This window comes from Thalassophryne amazonica, chromosome 12, assembly GCF_902500255.1.
Source record: "Thalassophryne amazonica chromosome 12, fThaAma1.1, whole genome shotgun sequence".
In the NCBI taxonomy this organism is placed as follows: Eukaryota; Metazoa; Chordata; class Actinopteri; order Batrachoidiformes; family Batrachoididae; genus Thalassophryne; species Thalassophryne amazonica.
In genome coordinates, this window is record NC_047114.1 from 17,482,600 (window position 1) to 17,508,086 (window position 25,487).

General features: G+C 41.6%; 1 protein-coding gene across 1 annotated transcript in view; it reads right to left on the minus strand.

Moving 5' to 3' along the window:
- Positions 1–13,377, minus strand: part of LOC117521754 (cadherin-6-like) — a 244,593-nt gene extending 231,216 nt beyond the window's left edge. The window contains exon 1 of the mRNA XM_034183098.1: positions 13,043–13,377. Within this exon, the coding sequence (XP_034038989.1) occupies positions 13,043–13,360 (318 nt within the window). The 5' untranslated portion in view covers positions 13,361–13,377. The remainder of the gene's footprint in view (positions 1–13,042) is intronic.
- Between the last annotated feature and the right edge of the window lie 12,110 nt (positions 13,378–25,487).

The window sequence follows — 25,487 nt, forward strand, 5'->3', positions numbered from 1 at the left end:
GGTAGAGGTCACTTAATGATCTTCTCTGCCATTTTGGCTTGCCACCGTGCAGCTGGCCATACAGAGGCAGTATGTGATGATGAGCTCCATGGCAGAGCGGTAAAAAGACATGAGTAATCTCTGGTTTATGTTATTTTTCCTGAGGACTCTCAGAAGTGGAGTCTTTGCTGTGCCTTCTTTACCAAATGTGTGCTGTTCCAGTTCCAGGACAGTTTCTTCATCTACAGCGGGGCCAAAACGTATTTAGTCAGTCCCTGATTGTGCAAGTTCTCCTACTTAGAAAGATGAGAGGTCTGTAATTTTCATCACTGGTACACTTCAGTTGTGAGAGACAAAATGAAAAAAATCCAGGAAATCACATTGTAGGATTTTTAAAGAATTTATTTGTAAATTATGGTGGAAAATAAGTATTTGGTCAATAACAAAAATTCAACTCAATACTTTGTAACATAATCTTTGTTGTCAATAACAGAGGTCAAACGTTTCCTGTAAGTCTTCAACAGGTTTGGACACACTGTAGCTGTATTTGGCTCATTCCTCCATGCAGATCTCCTCTAGAGCAGTGATGTTTTGGGGCTGTCACTGGCCAACATGGACTTTCAACTCCCTCAACAATTTTCTATGGGGTTGAGGTCTGGAGACTGGCTTGGCCACTCCAGGACCTTGAAATGCTTTTTACAGAGCCACTCCTTCATTGCCCAAGCGATGTGTTTGGGATCATTGTCATGCTGGAAGACCCAGCCACGTTGCACCTTTAATGCTCTCACTTATGGAAGGAGGTTTTGGCTTAAAATCTCACGATACATGGCCCCATTCATACTTCCCTTAACACGGATCAGTCTTCATGTCCCCTTTGCAGAAAAACAGCTCCAAAGCATGATGTTTCCACTGCCATGCTTCACAGTAGATATGGTGTTCTTGGGATGCAACTCAGCATCCTTCTTCCTCCAAACACGGCGAGTTGAGTTTTTAACCAAAATTTTCTATTTTGGTTTCATCTGACCATTTGATATTCTCCCAATCCTCTTCTGGATCATCCACATGCTCTCTGGCAAACTTCAGATGGGCCTGGACATGTACTGGCTTAAGCAGGGGGACACGCCTGGCACTGCAGGATTTGAGTCCCTCTCTGTGTAGTGTGTAACCTTTGTTACTTTGGTCCCAGCTCTCTGCAGGTCAGTCATCAGGTCCCTCCGTGTAGTTCTGGGGTTTTTGTTCAACGTTCTCATGCTCATATTGACCCCACAGGATGACATCTTGTGTGGAGTCCCAGATCGAGGGAGATTATCAATGGTCTTGTATGACAGCCCAGTCTCACTTTTTTTTTTTTTCGTGCTCACGTGACAAAATGAATCAAATTTTCATGACGGAGCTATTTTAAGTCACTATTCCTACCCTACTCCCATTTCCAACCCTAACCTTAACCATAACCTAATCTTACTCCTTCCCCCAACCCTAACCATAACCATCCCGACCCCCCCCCCCCCCCCCCCTTCACTTTTAATTTCGTGCAGCCATCCCGGAATGAATGAGAATGAATTTGCGCTGCCATGACAAAAATGAGACGCTTTTCGTCACAATCACGAACCAATAGTTTAATGTATATTTCGTGCTGCTGAAGCACGACTTTCCGTGAGACCAGGTTGTGTAGGTCTTCCATTTTCTTACAATTGCTCCCACAGTTAATTTATTCACACCAACCTGCTTGAGTATTGTAGATTCACTTTTCCCAGCCTGTTGCACATCTACAATTTTCTTCCGACAGTCCTTTGGTCTTGGCCATGGTTGAGTTTGGAGTCTGACTGTTTCAGGCTGTGGACAGGTGTCTTTTATACAGATAATGAGTTCCAAAAGGTGCCATTAATACAGGTAACAGGTAAAGGACAGAAGAGCTTCTTAAAGAAGAAGTTACAGGTCTGTGAGAGCCAGAAATCTTGCTTGTTTGTTATTGACCAAATAATTATTTTCCACCATAATACCTCCGCCAAGGAGGTTATGTTCTTGGTCGGGTTTGTTTGTTTGTTTGTTTGTCTGTCTGTCAGCAGGATAACTCAAAAGGTTTGAAGGGATTTTGATAAAATTTTGTGGTGGTTGGAAATGACAAGAGGAACAAGTATTAAATTTAGTGGTGATCCAGATCATGATCTGGATCCCGATACTAACGCATTAGCATGTCTATGGCATTTTCAATGTTAAAAGTTAGCATTAAGCAGCTGCAGCTGTCATCACGTTCGGGTGCATTTGTTTACAAATTGTAATATTCTTAAATGTATTTTTGTTTAGCTATTAATAATCTAATGATATTATATACAATTTTAGAGAAAGAGACAAAAAGAAATAGATCACTGTGCCAAGGAGGAATCTCTTTAGGGTCAGTGACCCTATGGCCTTGTTTAGAGAAGTGTTTCATAAGTTAAAATAATTCATATATTTGCAGTTTAGTTGAATAATAAATTGAATTTTGTCTCTTATTTGTTTTTGTCTATAAGCACTACAATATCATATCAGTGCTCAGATGACAGTAGCTTCTGGGAAAAGTGCAAGTTGCAATAAACTGTGATGCCAAGCGCTAAGGATACATGCTATCCAATCACAGCAGATGAAACTTTTTGAAACTTTTTTTTTTACTACTGAGCAAATATCATTGTTAGACTTTTTTAGGTTCAATGATTCCACGGCGTGTAGATGTTATGGCGTCACCCCAAATCAAACAAATCAATTTTATTTATATAGCGCCAAATCACAACAAACAGTTGCCCCAAGGCGCTTTATATTGTAAGGCAAAGCCATACAATAATTACGTAAAAACCCCATCTGTCAAAATGACCCCCTGTGAGCGAGCACTGGCGACAGTGGGAAGGAAATCTCCCTTTTAACAGGAAGAAACCTCCAGCAGAACCAGGCTCAGGGAGGGGCAGTCTTCTGCTGGGACTGGTTGGGGCTGAGGGGAGAACCAGGAAAAAGACATGCTGTGGAGGGGAGCAGAGATCAATCACTAATGATTAAATGCAGAGTGGTGCATACAGAGCAAAAAGAGAAAGAAACACTCAGTGCATCATGGGAACCCCCCAGCAGTCTAAGTCTATAGCAGCATAACTAAGGGATGGTTCAGGGTCACCTGATCCAGCCCTAACTATAAGCTTTAGCAAAAAGGAACGTTTTAAGCCTAATCTTAAAAGTAGAGGGTGTCTGTCTCCCTGATCTGAATTGGGAGCTGGTTCCAGAGGAAGGAGCATGAAAGCTGAAGACTCTGCCTCCCATTCACTCTTAAAACCTAGGAACTACAAGTAAGCCTGCAGTCTGAGAGCAAAGCACACTATTGGGGTGATATGGTACTATGAGGTCCCTAAGATAAGATGGGCCCTGATTATTCAAAACCTTATGAGTAAGAAGAAGAATTTAAATTCTATTCTAGAATTAACAGGAAGCCAATGAAGAGAGGCCAATATGGGTGAGATATGCTCTCTCCTTCTAGTCCCTGTCAGTACTCTAGCTGCAGCATTTTGAATTAACTGAAGGCTTTTCAGGGAACTTTTAGGAGAACCTGATAATAATGAATTACAATAGTCCAGCCTAGAGGAAATAAATGCATGAATTAGTTTTTCAGCATCACTCTGAGACAAGACCTTTCTAATTTAGAGGTATTGCGCAAATGCAAAAAAGCAGTCCTACATATTTTTAATATGCGCATTGAATGACATCCTGATCAAAAATGACTCCAAGATTTCTCACAGTATTACTAGAGGTCAGGTAATGCCATCCAGTAGGATCTGGTTAGACACCATGTTTCTAAGATTTGTGGGGCTAAGTACAATAACTTCAGTTTAAAAGCAGGAAATTAGAGGTCATCCATGTCTTTATGTCTGTAAGACAATCCTGCAGTTTAGCTAATTGGTGTGTGTCCTCTGGCTTCATGGATAGATAAAGCTGAGTATCATCTGCGTAACAATGAAAATTTAAGCAATGCTGCTAATAACTGCCTAAGGGAAGCATGTATAAAGTGAAAAATTGGTCCTAGCACAGAACCTTGTGGAACTCCATAATTAACCTTAGTCTGTGAGAAGATTCCCCATTTACATGAACAAATTGTAATCTATTAGATAAATATGATTCAAACCCCGCGCGCAGTTCCTTTAATACCAATAGCATGCTCTAATCTCTGTAATAAAATTGTATGGTCAACAGTATCAAAAGCAGCACTGAGGTCTAACAGAAGAAGCACACAGATGAGTCCACTGTCTGAGGCCATAAGAAGATCATTTGTAACCTTCACTAATGCTGTTTCTGTACTATGATGAATTCTAAACCCTGACTGAAACTCTTCAAATAGACCATTCCTCTGGAGATGATCAGTTAGCTGTTTTACAACTACCCTTTCAAGAATTTTTGAGAGAAAAGGAAGGTTGGAGATTGACCTATAATTAGCTAAGATAGCTCGGTCAAGTGATGGCTTTTTAATTAATGGCTTAATTACTGCTACCTTAAAAGCCTGTGGTACATAGCCAACTAATAAAGACAGATTGATCATATTTAAGATCGAAGCATTAATTAATGGTAGGCTTCCTTGAGCAGCCTGGTAGGAATGGGGTCTAATAGACATGTTGATGGTTTGGATGAAGTAACTAATGAAAATAACTCAGACAGAACAATCTCAGAGAAAGAGTCTAACCAAATACCGGCATCACTGAAAGCAGCCAAAGAGAACGATACGTCTTTGGGATGGTTATGAGTAATTTTTCTCTAATAGTTAAAATTTTATTAGCAAAGAAAGTCATGAAGTCATTACTAGTTAAAGTTAAAGGAATACTCGGCTCTCTAGAGCTCTGTCTCTTTGTCAGCCTGGCTACAGTGCTGAAAAGAAACCTGGGGTTGTTCTTATTTTCTTCAATTAGTGATGAGTGATGAGGGATTTTTATAGAGCAACAGACTCTTTTTCCAGGCAAAATGAAGATCTTCTAAATTAGTGAGACCATTTCCTCTCCAACTTACGGGTTATCTGCTTTAAGCTGCGAGATTGTGAGTTATACCACAGAGTCAGGCACTTCTGATTTCTCTCTTTTTCAGAGGAGCTACAGCATCCAAAGTTGTCCTCAGTGAGGATATAAAACTACTGACGAGATAATCTATCTCACTCACAGAGTTTAGGTAGCTACTCTGCCCTCTGTTGGTACCCCATGACCTTGGCGGAGGTTTGCACTCTCTGAGTGCTTCCAGTTTACAAATAAATTCTTTAAACATCCTACAATGTGATTTTCTGGATTTTGTTTTCCATTTTTGTCTCTCATAATTGAAGTGTACCTATGTTGAAAATTACAGACCTCTCTCATCTTCCTAAGTAGGAGAACTTGCACAATCAGAGACTGACAAAATCCTTTTTGGCCCCACTGTATGTGGACTCCCGGAGTTGCCGATACAAAAGGATTTATTTGACAAACTGTGGCAGTGTCTCAATTCAGGTCTGCATCCTTTGAAGGCTGCATTCGCTGACCTCACGCATTACAGTGGTGCAATTAAGCTGTCTCAGTTTGAATTTGCACAACAAATTCTGCCCTATTTCCCCTATAGTGCAGCAGATAACTGAAACAATCATGCAAATGGTGACAAAAGCATCAAATTCGGCAGAAATAGTCCTTAGACATGCCTCTTTTGAAAAAAAAAAACGATTGACCATTTGACACTTCAATCGGTGGTCAGGTCAATTGAAGAATTACACAGAGGTCAAAATTAAAAGATGCTACAATCATATTGAAAAATATTCCACATTATTTGCCTGATTATAAAGATTCCACAAAGGTATATTTTGGACTATCTGTGACTGAATTCTATGGAGTTACGGGATAAAACAGCAAGAATGGTGACAAAGCTCAGTTTCACTTTGTACAGGAGTCAAACGTTAAAGTTGCTCCAATTTTGCTAAAAGGGATGCAAATTGGTTGAGCTAATAGGATTAATAAATGGAATAGTTTTGACAGTGTTGAATGCTTGGTCTCCAAAGTAAAGGTCAACAAGGTCTATGTCTATTGGATTCTATGACATGTGACATATGTTACCCCGTAACGTGATAAGTAAGGATGATACATGGCCCAAACTATTCCTTTTAAAACCGTGTTAACTCAACTAGTAATTTGCATCACTTTTTAACAAAATTGGAGCAACTTTAACTTTTGTCCCCGGTACAAGCCTACACTGTCCTTTGTCACCATTCTTGCTGTTTTTTATCCCATACCTCCATAGAATTCAGTTACAGACCATCCAACCATACGTTTTTGGAATCTTTATGATCAGGCAAATGTGGAATATTTTTCAATATGATTGGAGCATCTTTAATTTTGACTCCTGTGTAATTCTTCAATTGACCTCTCCCTGAACGCCAACTGAAAATTCAAGTGGCCAATCGGGTTTTTCAAAAGAGGATTGTCTGAGGACTATTTCTGCCAATTTGATGCTTTTATCACCATTTGCAGGATTCTGCTCTAAATCTCTTATCTGCTGCACTACTAAATGAAGGATACAACACATGTAGTTTTTGCAATCCAAACAATCCCAAGAGCCAATGCACATTTGTACAATTATGTACAATTATAGATAAGTCATGTTTATACGTAAAGTTTAAATAAGTGCTGAAAATGATGCCCACTGTGGTAGCTTGCTGCATGCGGCTCTTAAGTTTGCTAGGCAACAGGCATAGTGGCAGGATAAGGTCATGATGCATCACAAAATGCTCTGTGGGCTCGACCGCCTCATTTCAGAAGAATTGGTTCAACCTCTGCTGTCTCAGAAGGCCAGATCTTAGCCTTCAAAGGATTTAAATAAAATTTTCAAAATTCAGAATGTCTGAATTTCAAACAACAACAACAGACAACAACACAAAAACCCATAAAACCCTTAAAATGGAAACTGGAAGATTTTGTTTGCCGGATTTTGTCTGGCATTCTTCCCAATGGCATCCCTGGCAGCCTGTTAGGTTTTACTGGACATCAGCTGGACTGGTAAGACAGCCCTCATACACATTTGCTGTGTCAGATGTCAAAACGAATGTAGATACAGTTAGAATGTTTTTTTTCAACTGTTAATCTCTACCCGGTTCTTGTAATACTGTCCCTTACAAAGACCAAATCCATATTCCTAAGTTTGAATTTATTGAAGATCACGTTGAAATCAGGCCTGGGTTCTGAAGAACTTATCTCTCGCAGGAGATCCATTCATTCAGAACCATGAACATGGACTAAAACAGTTTTTATGAAGCAAACATGGTGTGACAAAGGCGGATCTTCTTTTGCAAAATCCATCTCTTATTGGTCCCCGTGGGCATTCAGGGAGGTCCTGCCCCCCCGCCCATAACCTGCGGGATAACGGGACATTTGATTCATATTCTAATTTGACTCTTTGTTCGAAGTGGTAAAACCGTTCAACCCAGTTCGACATACACATTTAAACAAATAACAGACTACAAATAAATCAACTATAATCCTTCAAATAAAGTAATTACTTAATACCAAAACAAATAACAAAATAATAGATAACACACAATACGAGGTCTGTCAATAAAGTAACGGTCCTTTTTATTTTTTTCAAAAACTATATGGATTTCATTCATATGTTTTTACATCAGACAAGCTTGAACCCTCGTGCGCATGTGTGAGTTTTTCCACGCCTGTCGGTGACGTCATTCGCCTGTGAGCACGCCTTGGGAAGGAGTGGTCCCGCCCCCTCGTCTTTTTTCATTGTCTGGAAATGGCGGAATGAAAGGATTTTTTTTCCATCAGAATTTTTTTCAGAAGCTGTTAGAGACTGGCACCTGGAATCCATTCGAAAAATTTATCTGGCTTTCGGTGAAAATTTTACGGGCTTCACAGAGAATAAGGTCTGGTACTACAGCTTTAAGGAACCCTTTAAGGACGCTCGGTGCGCTGCGCTCGGTGCGCTGCGCTCTGAGCTGCGACGACGCGGCACAAGCCACCGGACCATTTCTTAACGGATGGCTCTGTGGATACAAGACCGTCGTGTGCTCTTTCTCTGGTTATCACAAGAGCTGGACATCAGCCATTTTCCGTTAGATTCACTTTTAACAAGAGATTTTGTCATGGAAAGCCGCGCAGAGCTTTGCGCGTCACGACCGATTCGCTTTGGAAGCGAGACAAAGGAACACCTCCGTTTCGGCGTGTTAGAGGACAAGTTTGGACATGTCCAGCTCTCCACAATTTCACTGATACTTACTGGACTGGTAAGCATTGAAAGCCAAGATAGACATGTCCAAACTTGTCCTCTAACACGCCGAAACGGAGGTGTTCCTTTGTCTCGCTTCCAAAGCGAATCGGTCGTGACGCGCGAAGCCTCTGCGCGGTGGCACTGATGCCTAATCCCAGAATTGACCTGTCCTGATATCCTCACATGGACTGACCAGAGAAAGTTTAACTCTCTGGGGTCTTAGCCATCGTGTATGACGGCTAAGACCCCAGAGGGTTAAGCTTTACTAAATTAAAATAACTTTTGAATGATATGAGATGGAAACTTACTTTTTTTTTTGGCTTAAAGTTAACTCCGTGGACCTTCGAGCCAGCCATCGTCCATCTTTGTACTCCTCATAGAAGCTGTGTGGTGACGTGTGCAATGTGAGTGTCCATCGGAATTGGTTCACCGTCACATGGTTTTCCCAAAATCCAATCGTAGGGCAGATTTACCTCACGTGAAAAGCCAAGATCATTTTCAGGAGTGATATGTTACTAGTTTCCCTGTTTGAATAGCCCCCTGGGTGCTCCAATGAGTACATACTATTAGTACATACTCAGTGTGCCCTGCGCCATTACGCACAGCGATCATGAAAGCAGGAGCACATGGAGAGCCTCTGATGACAATCTCACGTGCTCACAACAGTGTGTAACTATCAGGATTACTCCACTAGTTTGCATGTGAATGTTACTGGATAACTCTGTTGCTTTCTCTGCGTAAAGCACTGTTTACCATATCAATGGACAACAAAATGCATAGACCATTTTGTATATATTGTTCAAAATGTGCATTTGGTGTTTATTGTTTGAACCTTTTTGTTGTACAGTCTTTCACACAAGCCTCAAATTACCGTTATAAAGTGTCAAAACAGTTGTTTATTATAGTTTGCTGTGTGTTTTGAATAAATGTGTGTGGAAAATTATTTTTTGCTTTATTTTTTCCTTGACTATTTTGATTGTAAACCTTTATTACACTTATAAAACACAACAAAAACATTATATTCTGAAAGCACAGGTTGTCCTGAAAAAAGAGACATAAAACTTGATTGGGAGATGCAGGGAGAGCTGTTAACAGCAATAATAAAACATTTATGCCAGGCAAGTGAACTGTCCAAAAAAATGCCCTCGGACCCCAGAGGGTTAATGCGAACAGGCACACACGCATGCATGCACGCATGCAAGTGGCATGCGCACCGGCAGCAATATGATGTGAGGCTCATTGGGATTTATTGAAAACAGCAACAACAGGTCCAAAGTGTAAAAAACAAGCCACTTATGACACTTCAGAGACTGAAGACAAATGAAGGTCTTTGATGAGACGACTGAAAGCCATCTGCTGGTTCAGTCTGTAACACATTCCTCCAAGTCTGTCACATTCAAAGCTGATCGAAGGCAATGCTCCGTGGCACACGCCAAAGTTGCTCTTCACTTTACCTTTGCACAATGACTGATTTGTTCTTCAACATCTGCTACTTCATTGTCACTGAGATGGTACAGACTGCAGCGTTTTCTCTGCAGCAGTGTTTGAGTTTGCACTGTAATTGTCAGAACAAAGACAGACCTGAAGGGGAATCCCAGTGTCATGTGAAACAGCATGCTGTCTGTTGTTTACATGTGTGTACTTTCTGTCAGGCTCTGAGACGCTGCAGAATTTGCATCTGTTGTGTCAGACGCCTCAGCCCGAAGCGAAGTGCATCCGTCAACATTCGCTTCACTTTCTGCTTCCATTAATGCTCCGGCAGACTGCGAGTGCACTGGGATCCATTGGATCCACTCAAGCATGAGACACTTTCTGTTCAGGATCCAGCACATTAGCTGGCACAGTCAGCTAATGACAGAAGTCCGGACTGGCCCTGATGCTTATCTCCAGATTCCAAGTGATGAGAGTCTACAACTCCCCAAGGATGGGTTACTTTCTCAGGCAAAGTAACCCATGTGGACGCCAGGTCCCACAGGTGGACGGAGACAATGGAGATTAACTGTCTTGTCCAAGGAGACAGACAGGTAGCATGAACGGGATTCAAACCCAGCTCTACCTAATGGCAGACCAGCTTCTACATGAAAAGACATTCATCGGAACAGACAATGACAGTTGTTTTGAGAACCATAGCATTGCTAACAAGAGCAAACAGAAATTTCTGGCGTCCACCAATCTGGATCTGGATCACCTCCATAATTCAGTGGAGTCTTCCATGCCTTAATATGTACCAGTAGTGCAAATATGGTGAGAATCCATGAAGTAGTTTTGACATAATCCTTCAAAGCCTATATTAGAGAAGCTTGAATCTTCAACTGGACTGGGTTGCTTGACGCGAGGATGTTTCGCTTCAAATCGCAGAAGCTTCCTCAGCTAAAATTCTTGCTCTGGTAGTCTGACTCCTGTCTTGACTCTTGTAGAGAAGACTAACAGAAGCTTACAAAGCTGGAGTATTAACCTAACCAGACCCCTCCTACCGACAAGCAGACTGCTATTGGCTAGTGACTAAGCTCTTGCTCTAATTAGCACCTAATGTGCTCTAGTTAGCACCCTCCTAATGACAGGGTAGCTGTCCCTCCTACCGATGGGACTGACAACTCTCCTGATGACTCTCCGATCAATCAATCAATTTTTTATATAGCACCAAATCACAACAAACAGTTGCCCCAAGGCGCTTATATTGTAAGGCAAGGCCATACAATAATTATGTAAAACCCCAACGGTCAAAACGACCCCCTGTGAGCAAGCACTTGGCTACAGTGTGAAGGAAAACTCCCTTTTAACAGGAAGAAACCTCCAGCAGAACCAGGCTCAGGGAGGGGCAGTCTTCTGCTGGACTGGTTGGGGCTGAGGGAGAGAACCAGGAAAAAGACATGCTGTGGAAGAGAGCAGAGATCAATCACTAATGATTAAATGCAGAGTGGTGCATACAGAGCAAAAAGAGAAAGAAACACTCAGTGCATCATGGGAACCCCCCAGCAGTCTAAGTCTATAGCAGCATAACTAAGGATGGTTCAGGGTCACCTGATCCAGCCCTAACTATAAGCTTTAGCAAAAAGGAAAGTTTTAAGCCTAATCTTAAAAGTAGAGAGGGTGTCTGTCTCCCTGATCTGAATTGGGAGCTGGTTCCACAGGAGAGGAGCCTGAAAGCTGAAGGCTCTGCCTCCCATTCTACTCTTACAAACCCTAGGAACTACAAGTAAGCCTGCAGTCTGAGAGCGAAGCGCTCTATTGGGGTGATATGGTACTACGAGGTCCCTAAGATAAGATGGGACCTGATTATTCAAAACCTTATAAGTAAGAAGAAGAATTTTAAATTCTATTCTAGAATTAACAGGAAGCCAATGAAGAGAGGCCAATATGGGTGAGATATGCTCTCTCCTTCTAGTCCCCGTCAGTACTCTAGCTGCAGCATTTTGAATTAACTGAAGGCTTTTTAGGGAACTTTTAGGACACCTGATAATAATGAATTACAATAGTCCAGCCTAGAGGAAATAAATGCATGAATTAGTTTTCAGCATCACTCTGAGACAAGACCTTTCTGATTTTAGAGATATTGCGTAAATGCAAAAAAGCAGTCCTACATATTTTTTTAATATGCGCTTTGAATGACATATCCTGATCAAAAATGACTCCAAGATTTCTCACAGTATTACTAGAGGTCAGGGTAATGCCATCCACAGTAAGGATCTGGTTAGACACCATGTTTCTAAGATTTGTGGGGCCAAGTACAATAACTTCAGTTTTATCTGAGTTTAAAAGCAGGAAATTAGAGGTCATCCATGTCTTTATGTCTGTAAGACAATCCTGCAGTTTAGCTATTGGTGTGTGTCCTCTGGCTTCATGGATAGATAAAGCTGGGTATCATCTGCGTAACAATGAAAATTTAAGCAATACCGTCTAATAATACTGCCTAAGGGAAGCATGTATAAAGTGAAATAAAATGGTCCTAGCACAGAACCTTGTGGACCTCCATAATTAACTTTAGTCTGTGAAGAAGATTCCCCATTTACATGAACAAATTGTAATCTATTAGACAAATATGATTCAAACCACCGCAGCGCAGTCCCGATGACGTGAATGACTCATTACCATGAACAAAAGATTGAAACTGCTTAGACCTGAGTACCACCATTGTAAACAGGGGACAAAGAGTGTCTCAGTGTCTCCCCAGTTAAGGCTGGGTTTCAACTGTTTCACATACAATGCCTCCTTCACGCCTCTCTCAAACTATTTCTTTTCTCTGGCTAAGATTTTAACTTCCTTGTCCTCAAACATGTGGTTAGTGTCTACATAAGCCTATATAAAGGGAAATCTTGATCTAGAATCCAGATCCGGATCACCTCCAAAATTTATTGGAGTCTTCCATGGCTAATATCTACCTGTGGTGAAAACTTTGTCAAAATATGTACAGTAGTTTTGACGTAATCCTGCTAATAATAACACAGACAGACAAATAAATACAGTAAATAAATAAACGCCAATGATTTTATTACATCCTTGGCAGATTAATAACTGCTATGAACAGAAGTACCCTGGTGAAAGCCCAAAAGGGTCAAATCCAAATTTCTTCATGTCCAGTTCTGTCTCTTCTAACTGTCAAACAGTCCAAACATAACATTTATACATGGAATCTGGATTGTTACAGAAGCCAAACAAAGAAACACCATGTGTTCCAGTTGCCTGTAAATGGTCCGTGGATCCACATTTTAATAATTTGTCATTCATTTCAACCACCACAGGATAGCGCTGATGTTCCTACAACATGTCAGGAGTCACTTTAGTGACTGTACTTCCTGTTGATTGTGTGGAGCCAACATTCAGAGGATGAACTCACCTTTCCGATGTACTGGAAATCGCTGCCTGTGTACTCCTCCTGCAGGAAAAACTGGTTCCACATCCAACCTCGTTTCACTCTCTTGAGCAGCATCTCTGCTGTGAATGCTGCTTCACTTCTGTCTGGATTTTTCTCCTGTCCTCTGTTTGTCCTCCATCCGTTTACAGCCACTGCAGCCAGCCCCAGGCTGAGACAGGCCCACAGAACGCAGAGTGAGACAGTCCTCATTGTTGCATGTGAAGGTGGGACACACAGATCACAGGTGTTCTGTCTTCCCTGTTGGACAACCTTCAGTTGCCAGGTGGGTCTATCAGTCATAGTCCGTAGCAGTGAGCAGAAAGCTGCAAAGAAAGCAGAGTCAAGGTGAGCAGTGATGATAACATTGTAACACCGAGATCATGACTAACAAGAACTGTAGGGTTGAACAATCTTCACGCTTTGTTTCTGGTTCAGGTGATATGAATTTAATGAGTTATTTTGAAGTTATTGTGGTAAAAAATGATTTCCAATTGGTATATGATAAATATCTTGTAATTCTATTCATTTAGTTAGTTAGAATGTAGATTGTTCTGTCCAAGGACACAGACAGTAGCATGAGTGGGATTTGAACCCAAATCTACATATTGACAGGCCAGGTCCTTATCCACTCAGCTACCTGTTCTCAAATGAGTGATATCAAGTCTATAGTGCATCTGGAAAGTATTCATAGCACTTCATTTTTTTTTTTCCACATTTTGTTATGTTATTCCAAAATGGAGTAAATTAATTTTCACCCTCAAAATTCTACTCACAACACACCACAGTGACAACGTCGCTGTCTTCTTTCAGCTGTTCCCATTAGAGGTCGCCACAGCATATCAAATCAAATCAAATCAAATCAATTTTATTTATATAGTGCGAAAACACAACAAACAGTTGCCCCAAGGCGCTTTATATTGTAAGGCAAAAGCCATAAAATAATTACAGATAAACCCCAACGGTCAAACGACCCCTGTGAGCAAGCACTTGGCGAGAGTGGGAAGGAAAACTCCCTTTTAACAGGAAGAAACCTCCAGCAGAACCAGGCTCAGGGAGGCGCAGTGCATCATGGGAACCCCCCAGCAGTCTAAGTCTATAGCAGCATAACTAAGGGATGGTTCAGGGTCACCTGATCCAGCCCTAACTATAAGCTTTAACAAAAAGGAAAGTTTTAAGCCTAATCTTAAAAGTAGAGAGGGTGTCTGTCTCCCTGATCCGAATTGGGAGCTGGTTCCACAGGAGAGGAGCCTGAAAGCTGAAGGCTCTGCCTCCCATTCTACTCTTACAAACCCTAGGAACTACAAGTAAGCCTGCAGTCTGAGAGCGAAGCGCTCTATTGGGGTGATATGGTACTATGAGGTCCCTAAGATAAGAAGGGACCTGATTATTCAAAACCTTATAAGTAAGAAGAAGAATTTTAAATTCTATTCTAGAATTAACAGGAAGCCAATGAAGAGAGGCCAATATGGGTGAGATATGCTCTCTCCTTCTAGTCCCCGTCAGTACTCTAGCTGCAGCATTTTGAATTAACTGAAGGCTTTTCAGGGAACTTTTAGGATAACCTGATAATAATGAATTACAATAGTCCAGCCTAGAGGAAATAAATGCATGAATTAGTTTTTCAGCATCACTCTGAGACAAGACCTTTGTAATTTTAGAGATATTGTGCAAATGCAAAAAAGCAGTCCTACATATTTGCTTAATATGTGCATTGAAGGACATATCCTGATCAAAAATGACTCCAAGATTTCTCACAGTATTATTAGAGGTCAGGGTAATGCCATCCAGAGTAAGGATCTGGTTAAACACCATGTTTCTAAGATTTGTGGGGCCAAGTACAATGACTTCAGTTTATCTGAATTTAAAAGCAGGAAATTAGAGGTCATCCATGTCTTTATGTCTGTAAGACATTCCTGCAGTTTAACTAATTGGTGTGTGTCCTCTGGCTTCATGGATAGATAAAGCTGGGTATCATCTGCGTAACAATGAAAATTTAAGCAATGCTTTCTAATAATACTGCCTAAGGGAAGCATGTATAAAGTGAATAAAATTGGTCCTAGCACAGAACCTTGTGGAACTCCATAATTAACCTTAGTCTGTGAAGATGACTCCCCATTTACATGAACAAATTGTAATCTATTAGATAAATATGATTCTAACCACCGCAGCGCAGTGCCTTAATACCTATGGCATGCTCTAATCTCTGTAATAAAATTGTATGGTCAACAGTATCAAAGCAGCACTGAGGTCTAACAGGACAAGCACAGAGATGAGTCCACTGTCTGAGGCCATAAGATCATTTGGAACCTTCACTAATGCTGTTTCTGTACTATGATGAATTCTAAAACCTGACTGAAACTCTTCAAATAGAACATTCCTCTGCAGATGATCAGTTAGCTGTTTTACAACTACCCTTTCAAGAATTTTTGAGAGAAAAGGAAGGTTGGAGATTGGCCTATAATTAGCTAAGATAGCTGGGTCAATGATGGCTTTTTAAGTAATGGTTTAATACTGCCACCTTAAAAGCCTGTGGTACATAGCCAACTAATAAAGATAGATTGATCATATTTAAGATCGAAGCATTAATTAATGGTAGGGCTTCCTTGAGCAGCCTGTTATGAATGGGGTCTAATAGACATGTTGATGGTTTGGAGGAAGTAACTAATGAAAATAACTCAGACAGAACAATCGGAGAGAAAGAGTCTAACCAAATACCAGCATTACTGAAAGCAGCCAAAGATAATGATATGTCGTTGGGATGGTTATAAGTAATTTTTTCTCTAATAGTTAAAATTTTATTAGCAAAGAAAGTCATGAAGTCATTACTAGTAAAGTTAAAGGAATACTCGGCTCAATAGAGCTCCGACTCTTTGTCAGCCTGGCTACAGTGCTGAAAAGAAACCTGGGGTTGTTCTTATTTTCTTCAATTAGTGATGAGTAGTAAGATGTCCTAGCTTTACGGAGGGCTTTTTTATAGAGCAACAGACTCTTTTTCCAGGCTAAGTGGAGATCTTCTAAATTAGTGAGATGCCATTTCCTCTCCAACTTACGGGTTATCTGCTTTAAGCTGCGAGTTTGTGAGTTATACCACAGAGTCAGGAACTTCTGATTTAAGGCTCTCTTTTTCAGAGGAGCTACAGCATCCAAAGTTGTGCTCAATGAGGATGTAAAACTATTGACGAGATAATCTATCTCACTCACAGAGTTTAGGTAGCTACTCTGCACTGTGTTGGTATATGGCATTGGAGAACATAACAAAGAAGGAATCATATCCTTCAACCTAGTTACAGTGCTTTCTGAAAGACTTCTACTGCAATGAAACTTTTTCCCCACTGCTGGGTAGTCCATTAAAGTAAATGTAAATGTTATTAAGAAATTATCAGACAGAAGGAAGTTTCAGGGAATACTGTTAAGTCTTCAATTTCCATACCATAAGTCAGAACAAGATCTAAAGTATGGTTAAGTGGTGGGTGGACTCATTTACATTTGAGCGAAGTCAATTGAGTCTAATAATAGATTAATGCAGTGTTGAGGCTGTCATTCTCAGCATCAATGTGGATGTTTAAAATTGCCCACTATAATTATCTTATCTGAGCTAAGCACTAAGTCAGACAAAAGGTCTGAAAATTCACAGAGAAACTCACAGTAACGACCAGGTGGACGATAGATAACAACAAATAAAACTGTTTTTTGGGACTTCCAATTTGGATGGACAAGACTAAGAGTCAAGCTTTCAAATGAATTAAAGCTCTGTCTGGGTTTTGGATTAATTACGGTTATATTAATGTTATTGTATTCTTGTCATCTATTTTAGTTATTTATTTGTTGTATGATTGATGTTTTATGAGCAGCAGGCCAAATGCAATTTCCTTCGGGATTAATAAAGTTCTTATCTATCTATCTAATTAATAAGCTGGAGTGCTGCTAATCCTCCCCCTCGGCCCGTGCTACGAGCATTTTGACAGTTAGTGTGACTCGGGGGTGTTGACTCATTTAAACTAACATATTCATCCTGCTGTAACCAGGTTTCTGTAAGGCAGAATAAATGAATATGTTGATCAATTATTATATCATTTACTAACAGGGACTTAGAAGAGAGAGACCTAATGTTTAATAGACCACATTTAACTGTTTTAGTCTGTGGTGCAGTTGAAGGTGCTATATTATTTTTTCTTTTTGAATTTTTATGCTTAAATAGATTTTTACTGGTTGTTGGTGGTCTGGGAGCAGGCACCGTCTCTACGGGGATGGGGTATTGGGGGGATGGCAGGGGGAGAGAAGCTGCAGAGAGGTGTATAAGACTACAACTCTGCTTCCTGGTCCCAACCCTGGATAGTCATGGTTTGGAGGGTTTAATAAAATTGGACAGATTTCTAGAAATGAGAGCTGCTCCATCCAAAGTGGGATGGATGCCGTCTCTGCTAACAAGACCAGGTTTTCCCCAGAAGCTTTGCCAATTATCTATGAAGCCCACCTCATTTTTTGGACACCACTCAGACAGCCAGCAATTCAAGGAGAACATGCGGCTAAACATGTCACTCCCCGTCCGATTGGGGAGGGGCCCTGAGAAAACTACAGAGTCCAACATTGTTTTTGCAAAGTTACACACCGATTAAATGTTAATTTTAGTGACCTCCGATTGGCGTAACTGGGTGTCATTACTGCCAATGTGAATTACAATCTTACCAAATTTACGCTTAGCCTTAGCCAGCAGTTTCAAATTTCCTTCAATGTCGCCTGCTCTGGCCCCGGAAGACAATTGACTATGGTTGCTGGTGTCGCTAACTTCACATTTCTCAAAACAGAGTCGCCAATAACCAGAGTTTGTTCCTCGGCGGGTGTGTCGCCGAGTGGGGAACAACGGTTAGAGATTTGAACGGGTTGGTGGTGTACACGGGGCTTCTGTTTAGGACTACGCTTCCCCCTCACAGTCACCCAGCCGGCTTGCTTTCCCGGCTGCTCGAGATCTGCTGGGGGACAGCTAACGGCGGCTAAGCTACCTTGGTCTGCACCAACTACAGGGGCCTGGCTAGCTGTAGGATTTTCCAAGGTGCGGAGCCGAGTCTCCAATTCGTCCAGCCTGGCCTCCAAAGCTATGAATAATTACGCTTATTATAAGTACCATTACTGCTAAAGGAGGCCGAGGAATAACTAAACATTTCACACCCAGAGCAGAAAAGTGCGGGAGAGACAGGAGAAGCCACCATGCTAAACCGGCTAAGAGCTAGTAGCTGCGCTAAGCTAGCGGATTCCTAAAAACACACAAAGTGAATAATGTGTAAATAATTTAGAGGTGATTCAGCAGAGGGAGTGCTTTAGTTAAGGCACGTGAAGATTACACTGTGAAACAAATCGTTATCTAGTTATCTAGATCAATCTAACTACGCAGATTAAACAGCTAACAGATACAGCAAAGCACCGCTGTGCTCAGGAACAGGAAGTGATACAATACCGCAGTGAGAGCCAACCACCAGTAGAGGCCCATTCCAATCCATTCCATCTCACCCTGTCCTCTGCATCTTCCTCTGTCACACCAACCACCTGCATGTCCTCCCTCAGCACATCCATAAACCTCCTCTTTGGCCTCCCTCTTCTCCTCCTCTCTGGTGGCTCTATCCTCAGCATCCTTCTCCCTATATACCCTGGGTCTCTCCTCTGCACATGTCCAAATCATCTCAGCCTTGCCTCTCTGATGTTGCCTCCAAACCATCCCACCTGAGATGTCCCTCTGATATGTTCATTCTTAATCGTGTCCCAAAGAGAATCGTAACATCTTCAGCTCTGCCTCCTGTCTTTTTGTTAGTGCCACCGTCTCAAAGTCGTACAACACAGCTGGTCTCATTACTGTCTTTCAGATATTCTCCTGCAGATATTCTTCTGTCACAAATTACTCCTATGACCTTTCTCCACCCACTCCACCCTGCCTGCACCCTCTCAACCACACCCTCCATTACTTTGGACCGTTGACCCCAGGTATTTTAACTCATCTATTTTCATCACTTCTGCTCACTGCAACCGCACTGTTTCACTGGGCTCCCTCTCATTCACACACATGTACTCAGGCTTGCTCCTACTGACTTTCATTCCCTTGCTCTCCAGAGCATATCTCCACTTTTACAGGCTAGATTCAACCAGCTTGTTGTGAAAGTGTAGTGACACGGACCCACAACAGGGGGCGCAAATGAACGGTCAATAGATGAGCCAAAAAGTAACAATTTAATGTTGTGAAATGTGCACAACGAATATACAGACAATCTCAGAATATGATTACAGTCAAATTACAAAGGTGACGTGTGGGCAGGCTCGAGGATAGAAGACGTCTGTCCTGAGAAGGGCCGGAACCACACGATTTCTGCCAACCACCGAACCTGGTGAATACTGGAGCCGCCAAGTCCCGAATTCCCAGGTGATCACCGTCTCCGACTGTCGGATCTGGTACTGCTGGCGAGAACAAAGACAGTCAAGTGTGGGTGTGTGTACACCCAGTAACAACAACGGTGGGAATGCCACCTCCACCTCTCACTCAATATGTGACGAGTACCGCAGTGATTCCTCAGGGGAAAAGAGTGCCGTCCTGCACTCACTCAGCTTCCACAGAAAGAGGAACCGGTACTCCTGCAAACACTCACAATATACAGATATATTGTAACACAAAATGGCTGAAGATATTACCTTCAATGAAGTACGATATCTCGGCGATGATGTGGAGATGACGTCTGGGTTTTATGGAGTGAGGTGATGAAGAATGAGTGACAGCTGTCAGGAAGTAATGAGTAACAGATGTCACTCCCGGCTGTGTCCGTGGCGGCAGCGCCCTCTCGTGCCTGAAGCCCGCACTTCAGGCAGGGTGCCCTCTGGTGGTGGACCAGCAGTACCTCCTCTTCTGGCGGCCCACACAACACAGCTCTCTACTCTCATTACAGATCACAATGTCACTCGGCAAACATCATAGTCCACAGAGACTCCTGTCTGATCTCATCCATCAACCTGTCCATCACCACTGTGAACAAGAAAGTACTCAGAGCTGATCCTTGTTGTAATCCCACCTTCACCTTGAATGAATCTGTCATTCCTACTGCGCATCTCACCGCTGTCACACTGCCTCTGCTGTCCTGTCAATTTACTACTGATGAATTATACCTCAGGTGTAGTTTTTCCAGCTGACTAATTCTGCTCTTTTTTTCTATGTCCGAAGTACAGATAACACCACATAGGATTGATGGCTGCTGAGCACAGAGTGCCAGAGTGAACGCATGATGCCAGGCCCGAAGCTGATGCAGCACACTGCAGTCTGCATTTGGAATTGATGTTGCCACGGGAACAGGCCCACTGACGGCATGAGGAATGCTGGATGACCCCTGCCTGTGGCATAAATGTCTGCCTGGTCTTCCTCATCAAATGCATCTTGTTGTTTGTGTTTTTTCTTATGTTGATGTTACTGTTATGATGATGTGGTCCTGTTGTCTGTTTCTTCCACTTTGTAAAACTTTGTAAAAACCTTGTAACTGTTAGAATGGCCGAAGCAGTGGTTCACTCCTCTGAGTCTGGTCTGCTTGAGGTTTCTTCCTCAGTATTATCACAGGGAGTTTTCCTTATCACTGTCACCTGTGTGTTTGCTCTACGGGTTAGTAAGGCTAGACCTTACTCAAGTCAAGAGCCTTGAGGCAGCTTTGTTATCAAAAGAAATTGAAATCCTAACCTCCATCAAGAGGACAGCAGGTGGTGGTCAGGGTTCTTCTGCTCTGCACAGACTGTGCAGTTCCCATGGGATAAAAAGCTTTTTAACCTACCATCCCTGGTTCTCAAGACCTGGCACCTAAGTGCCTCTACTCTACTCTTTTCTACTCTCCTATTTTACTCTTCCTTTTTAGATATTTAGATATACCTTTGTATACTGGCATAGTTCCACCTTAGAATTGGAATATAATATATAAGATATACCTTACTGAATTTTCATGTCGACTACATAGAAAAATATCAGAAACAATTCTGAGACAGATCCAGGTCAGAACAGATCAGAATGTACTCCCTCTGACCCAAAGGTTAACATGATCAAAATCATTTTGCATAATGACAGACAATCACATGACCTCCACCCTCCTCTGCTGACTGGTGGCAGTAAAAGTCAGAGGACAACTTTCAACCAATTCTACAATCTACAAATGCATTCTGATTACATAGGCTTTGAATTTTGGTCAAGACTCAGACAAAGATCCCCTTCTGTCGTAATGGTCCTTGTCAGAGGTCAAATCGAATGAGTGCTGCTTTATTTTACACCTGGACAGTTTGACAGTTGAGTGCAGAATCTTGGAAAGGATTTGCACATCAATCTGTGGCAAAACAGAGCCATTTGAAGGAGCACGGCAGAAACTCCATCACCATCTCCAGTGACTGTGCCTGTGCTGGGTGTCACTGAGATGAAGATGCATGGCTGCAGGTGCATGATGTATCAGGCATAAGCTGCACAGCCAGAGTTCTGTGTGAGCACAACTGCAATGTGTACAAGTAAGAAAAGTAAAAGTAAAGCAAGCACAATTCACAACACACACAAACAACAAAACACTTTTTTTTTCAGTGCACATGTTTTCTCCATTCTTTGGTAATGGACAACAATTCTACAGCACTGTTCCATATGAATCAGAAACTCAAAGCGCTTTACAACGTCATACATTCACAATGATGCCAGTGAGTTGCTATGCAAGGTGCTCAACTGCACAACTGAAGCAACTTTGGGATTAAGGACCTACCGAAAGGGCCCTCAGAATTTTTCTGATCTGATGGGGATTAGAACAAAGATACTCTGGTCTATTGCCCACCCCTTAACCACTTCACCATCAGCAACTCTCCCATTAATTTAAGCATTTATTTATTTTAACAGTTAGTGTACCACCTTGGGGCAATTTGTGCTGTAATTTGACTGTGTTTAAATAAATTGAATTGAAAAGCAGGTTTGAAGCTCTAACGAGTTGGTTTTAGGTGTCAACATTTTAGCAGTGACTGACTGACAGAAATATACAATTTTGATCTTAGCAGCATGAATTTGTGTGCTGATCCACTTGATTAATTTCTGCACTGTGCCAAGTTAAGCATGCACAGTGTGTGCAAAATTGAGTGTAACAGAATTTATTGAGCATCAAACAGATTTTGTTTGCTCGATGCAGAGTGATTATGTCTTGGCTGTATGGGCTGGATAAATTGTGTAATTATTTAACTTGGCTGCACAAATGAATGGACTCATATCAAACCATAAGGACAGATTTTATGTTGTGCATCCAGAAGTTGGTGAAGCTCAAATAACGAAGATGAAGAATCATGCAGGATCAAGGTCACTGTAGGGTCACCCCTGCTGGTCCTGGAATCACCTACGCTGAGTGTCTGCCAGGTCTAACTGATTAGTCAGGTACCACCACAGTGGTTCCAGTACAGATCTGCATTGGGATTTGGCACAATTTACGCCTAACGCCTGTCTTGATGCAATCCTAATGAAATCCAATCCATGGAGTCAGTTTTTTTTGAATGTAAAGTAAACAAATGACTCATTAAATTAACTCAATTCAATTATGGGCAGGATTTCCATCTAATAAATATGTAGTCCTAACTAAATTAAATAAAATTATCTTGCATGGATACACTTTATTTGAGTTGGGGCTACATATATTTATTTGATGGAAATCCTGCTCGTAATTGAACTGAGTTCATCCAATGCATCAGTTTTTTGAGTGTACAAGACATGAGTATGGGTATTAGTGGACAGAACTGTTTTCAATTTTTTGTTCTACCACCCAGTGTGCAGACCAGCTTTTGAAGTAAGGTCAACTGTAGAATGGCAGTAAATCTTAGCGTGGTTCCTCATATAAATATTATCTATTTGTTGTGTCCAATTTTACAGAAATACAGGCGTCTCCTTCTCTGTTTCATTCCTGCTGTCTTTTCTCTCCCGTATTTCACTCTGATTTGATGTGTTAAGCAACAGGGCTGCACCACCTCTGAGCTTTCAGCTAACACAAGCTGACGAGGCCTGTGGACATCCCACTCCAGCACAGGTCCTCCGATATCGCTGCTTTTACCAGCTAACGGTTTTCCAAGGGACACGTTCAACATCCTAACCCTTAGTCTTGTCCACTTGTCCACTACCAACACATTAGTTACCAGTTATTTTATTTATATTTGATCATTGTGTGTAACAAATGTTCTTTTGAAAATGTCCTTTTGCTGTAAAATTATTAAATTGGACAACCTTAGTCAGCCATTTTCGACCAGGATTTGTTGTTGACAAAGAGATGCACAAAAATATTTACTACATAACAAGGACTGTATTGCTCAAACAAAATCCAACTATTACTCTGGCCTAATCTGTTCTTAATCTGTTTTCTCTAGCTTCCCACTCTTTCTGAAATCTCTGATCTCATCTGTAAATCCAAGCTGTCCACCTGTCAGCTGGACCCCTTCCTCACACACCCCCTTCACAGCACAGGAACTGCATTTCTAAAAATCATTAACACCTTCTCATGGCAGCTGATTCTGGTTTACTCACTATTCTCATCCTCCTTGACCTAAGTGTGGCTTTTGACGCCATTTGTCACATCACCCTCCTCAATAGATTATCCTCCACTGTCATTGGCCACACTTGATTAGACCGTTTAATTCTTATCCCTCAGGCCACATTCAGGTCATCTGTCTTAAAACCTTCACATCCCAGCCTTCCACTGTCACTTCAGAGTGCCCCAGGGCTCTGTCCTGGGACCACTTCTCTTCATTATTTACCTTATCCCCCTTGTCAATATTTTCCGCAAATACACATCAACTTTCACTGCTATGCCAATGACACTCAGGTCTAAATCTTCAGCAACCCACTTCCACTCTCCCACCCCCCCCTTGCTGACTGCTTAGCAGAAATAAAATCCTGGTTCTCCTCAAATTTTCTCAAATTAATCAATGAAAACTGAGGTTCTCCACATTGGACCATAATGACTCTATTCAAAACGGACAGTTTTCCTTTAGTTATTGACACTTCATTCTCCCTCATTCCCCCCCCCTCCCCACAGTTAAGAGTGTGTATGTCATCCTCGACAGTACTCTATCTTTCCAGCCTATATATATAATCTTCCATATAATCTATGTTCTGTTTTACCACAGTCCAGCATTAGGGGTCTCCAATTGTTCAAAATGCTGCTGCCAGACTTTTGACACGAAGCAGAAGATTTGACCAAATTACACGTGTTTTGGCATCAATTCACTGGCTTCCTTGGCACTAAAAAAAAAAAAAGAATAAACTGAATTAAATTTAATTGAATAAAATAAATGCATTATTATATTATTATTATTATTGCGGGTGGGTTTGAGGTAATGTTGAGGTGTCTGCAGTCTGCAGTATTGGGCATCATACTAGTAGACACAGAAATCAAATGCCTGTTTTTGGCAGGGTTAGAGTTAGACTTGGTATTGCTGTCTGCAACCAAAGAAGGGCTACGACAGTGAATCTACCAAGACAAAATGATTATATTCCAAAAAAGGACCCAGCCTCCAGTCACACAAATATAATTTCTTTCTGGATAAGACGACCCTAGAACATACAGGGGGCCACTGATGAGTTTTTTGCAACAGTTTTGTGCCATATGTACGTTCCCGAGGTGTAGGGGGAGCTCTGTAGAGGAGAATGTGACCAAAAAAAACAAAAAAACAAACAAAAACAAACTGATGAAACAGCAAAAACCTGACCAAACATACGTAGTTCTCCTTTAAACAGCCGATAGACTTTGTGGTTATCAGGCAGACGTCAGGTGATCAGGCTAACAGGCAACAGTCTTTCTAAGGGAGGTAGTCGCGGTTTATCCAAAGCAACAGGCAACAGCTCAATAACAGTGTTCTAATATCAAGTGATCAATCCACAATTACAGGCAAAAACTAAGAACACTGGACAACATCAAAGCAGGATTAAACTATACAATCTGGTGATGACGGGATGCTCTAACAGAGGCCAAACAGGTCATCAAATTTAATGCAGAAGCATGGAAACACTCAAAACCAGAAAACCAAAAACAAGAAGCCAAGCAACACAAAACAAGTGCTGAAATCATCAAAACAACAGTGCCAGAGAATCTCTACCACAAGTACGAATGAGACAGACAACATGGAGAACAAGACCAAAGACAGAAAAATGTGGAAATCACATCTAAACACCAAAAACTTGACCAGTGACAAGGGAGAGTGGTAACAGATGATTACGGGAGCAGCCTCCAGAGCTCCGTGAGATGAAACAACTGAGTGCTATGCTCCTCCAGTACCCCTTCCTCTGTGTTCCACCAGGCACTTGCAGTGCATGTTTCAGCCTAACAGAATTGACTTATTCTGGGGTTTGTTCCAATAAACCCCTTGTGGAAGTTGATGGAACTATGTAGTGTAAAGGTCCCCTGACACTTGCACAACT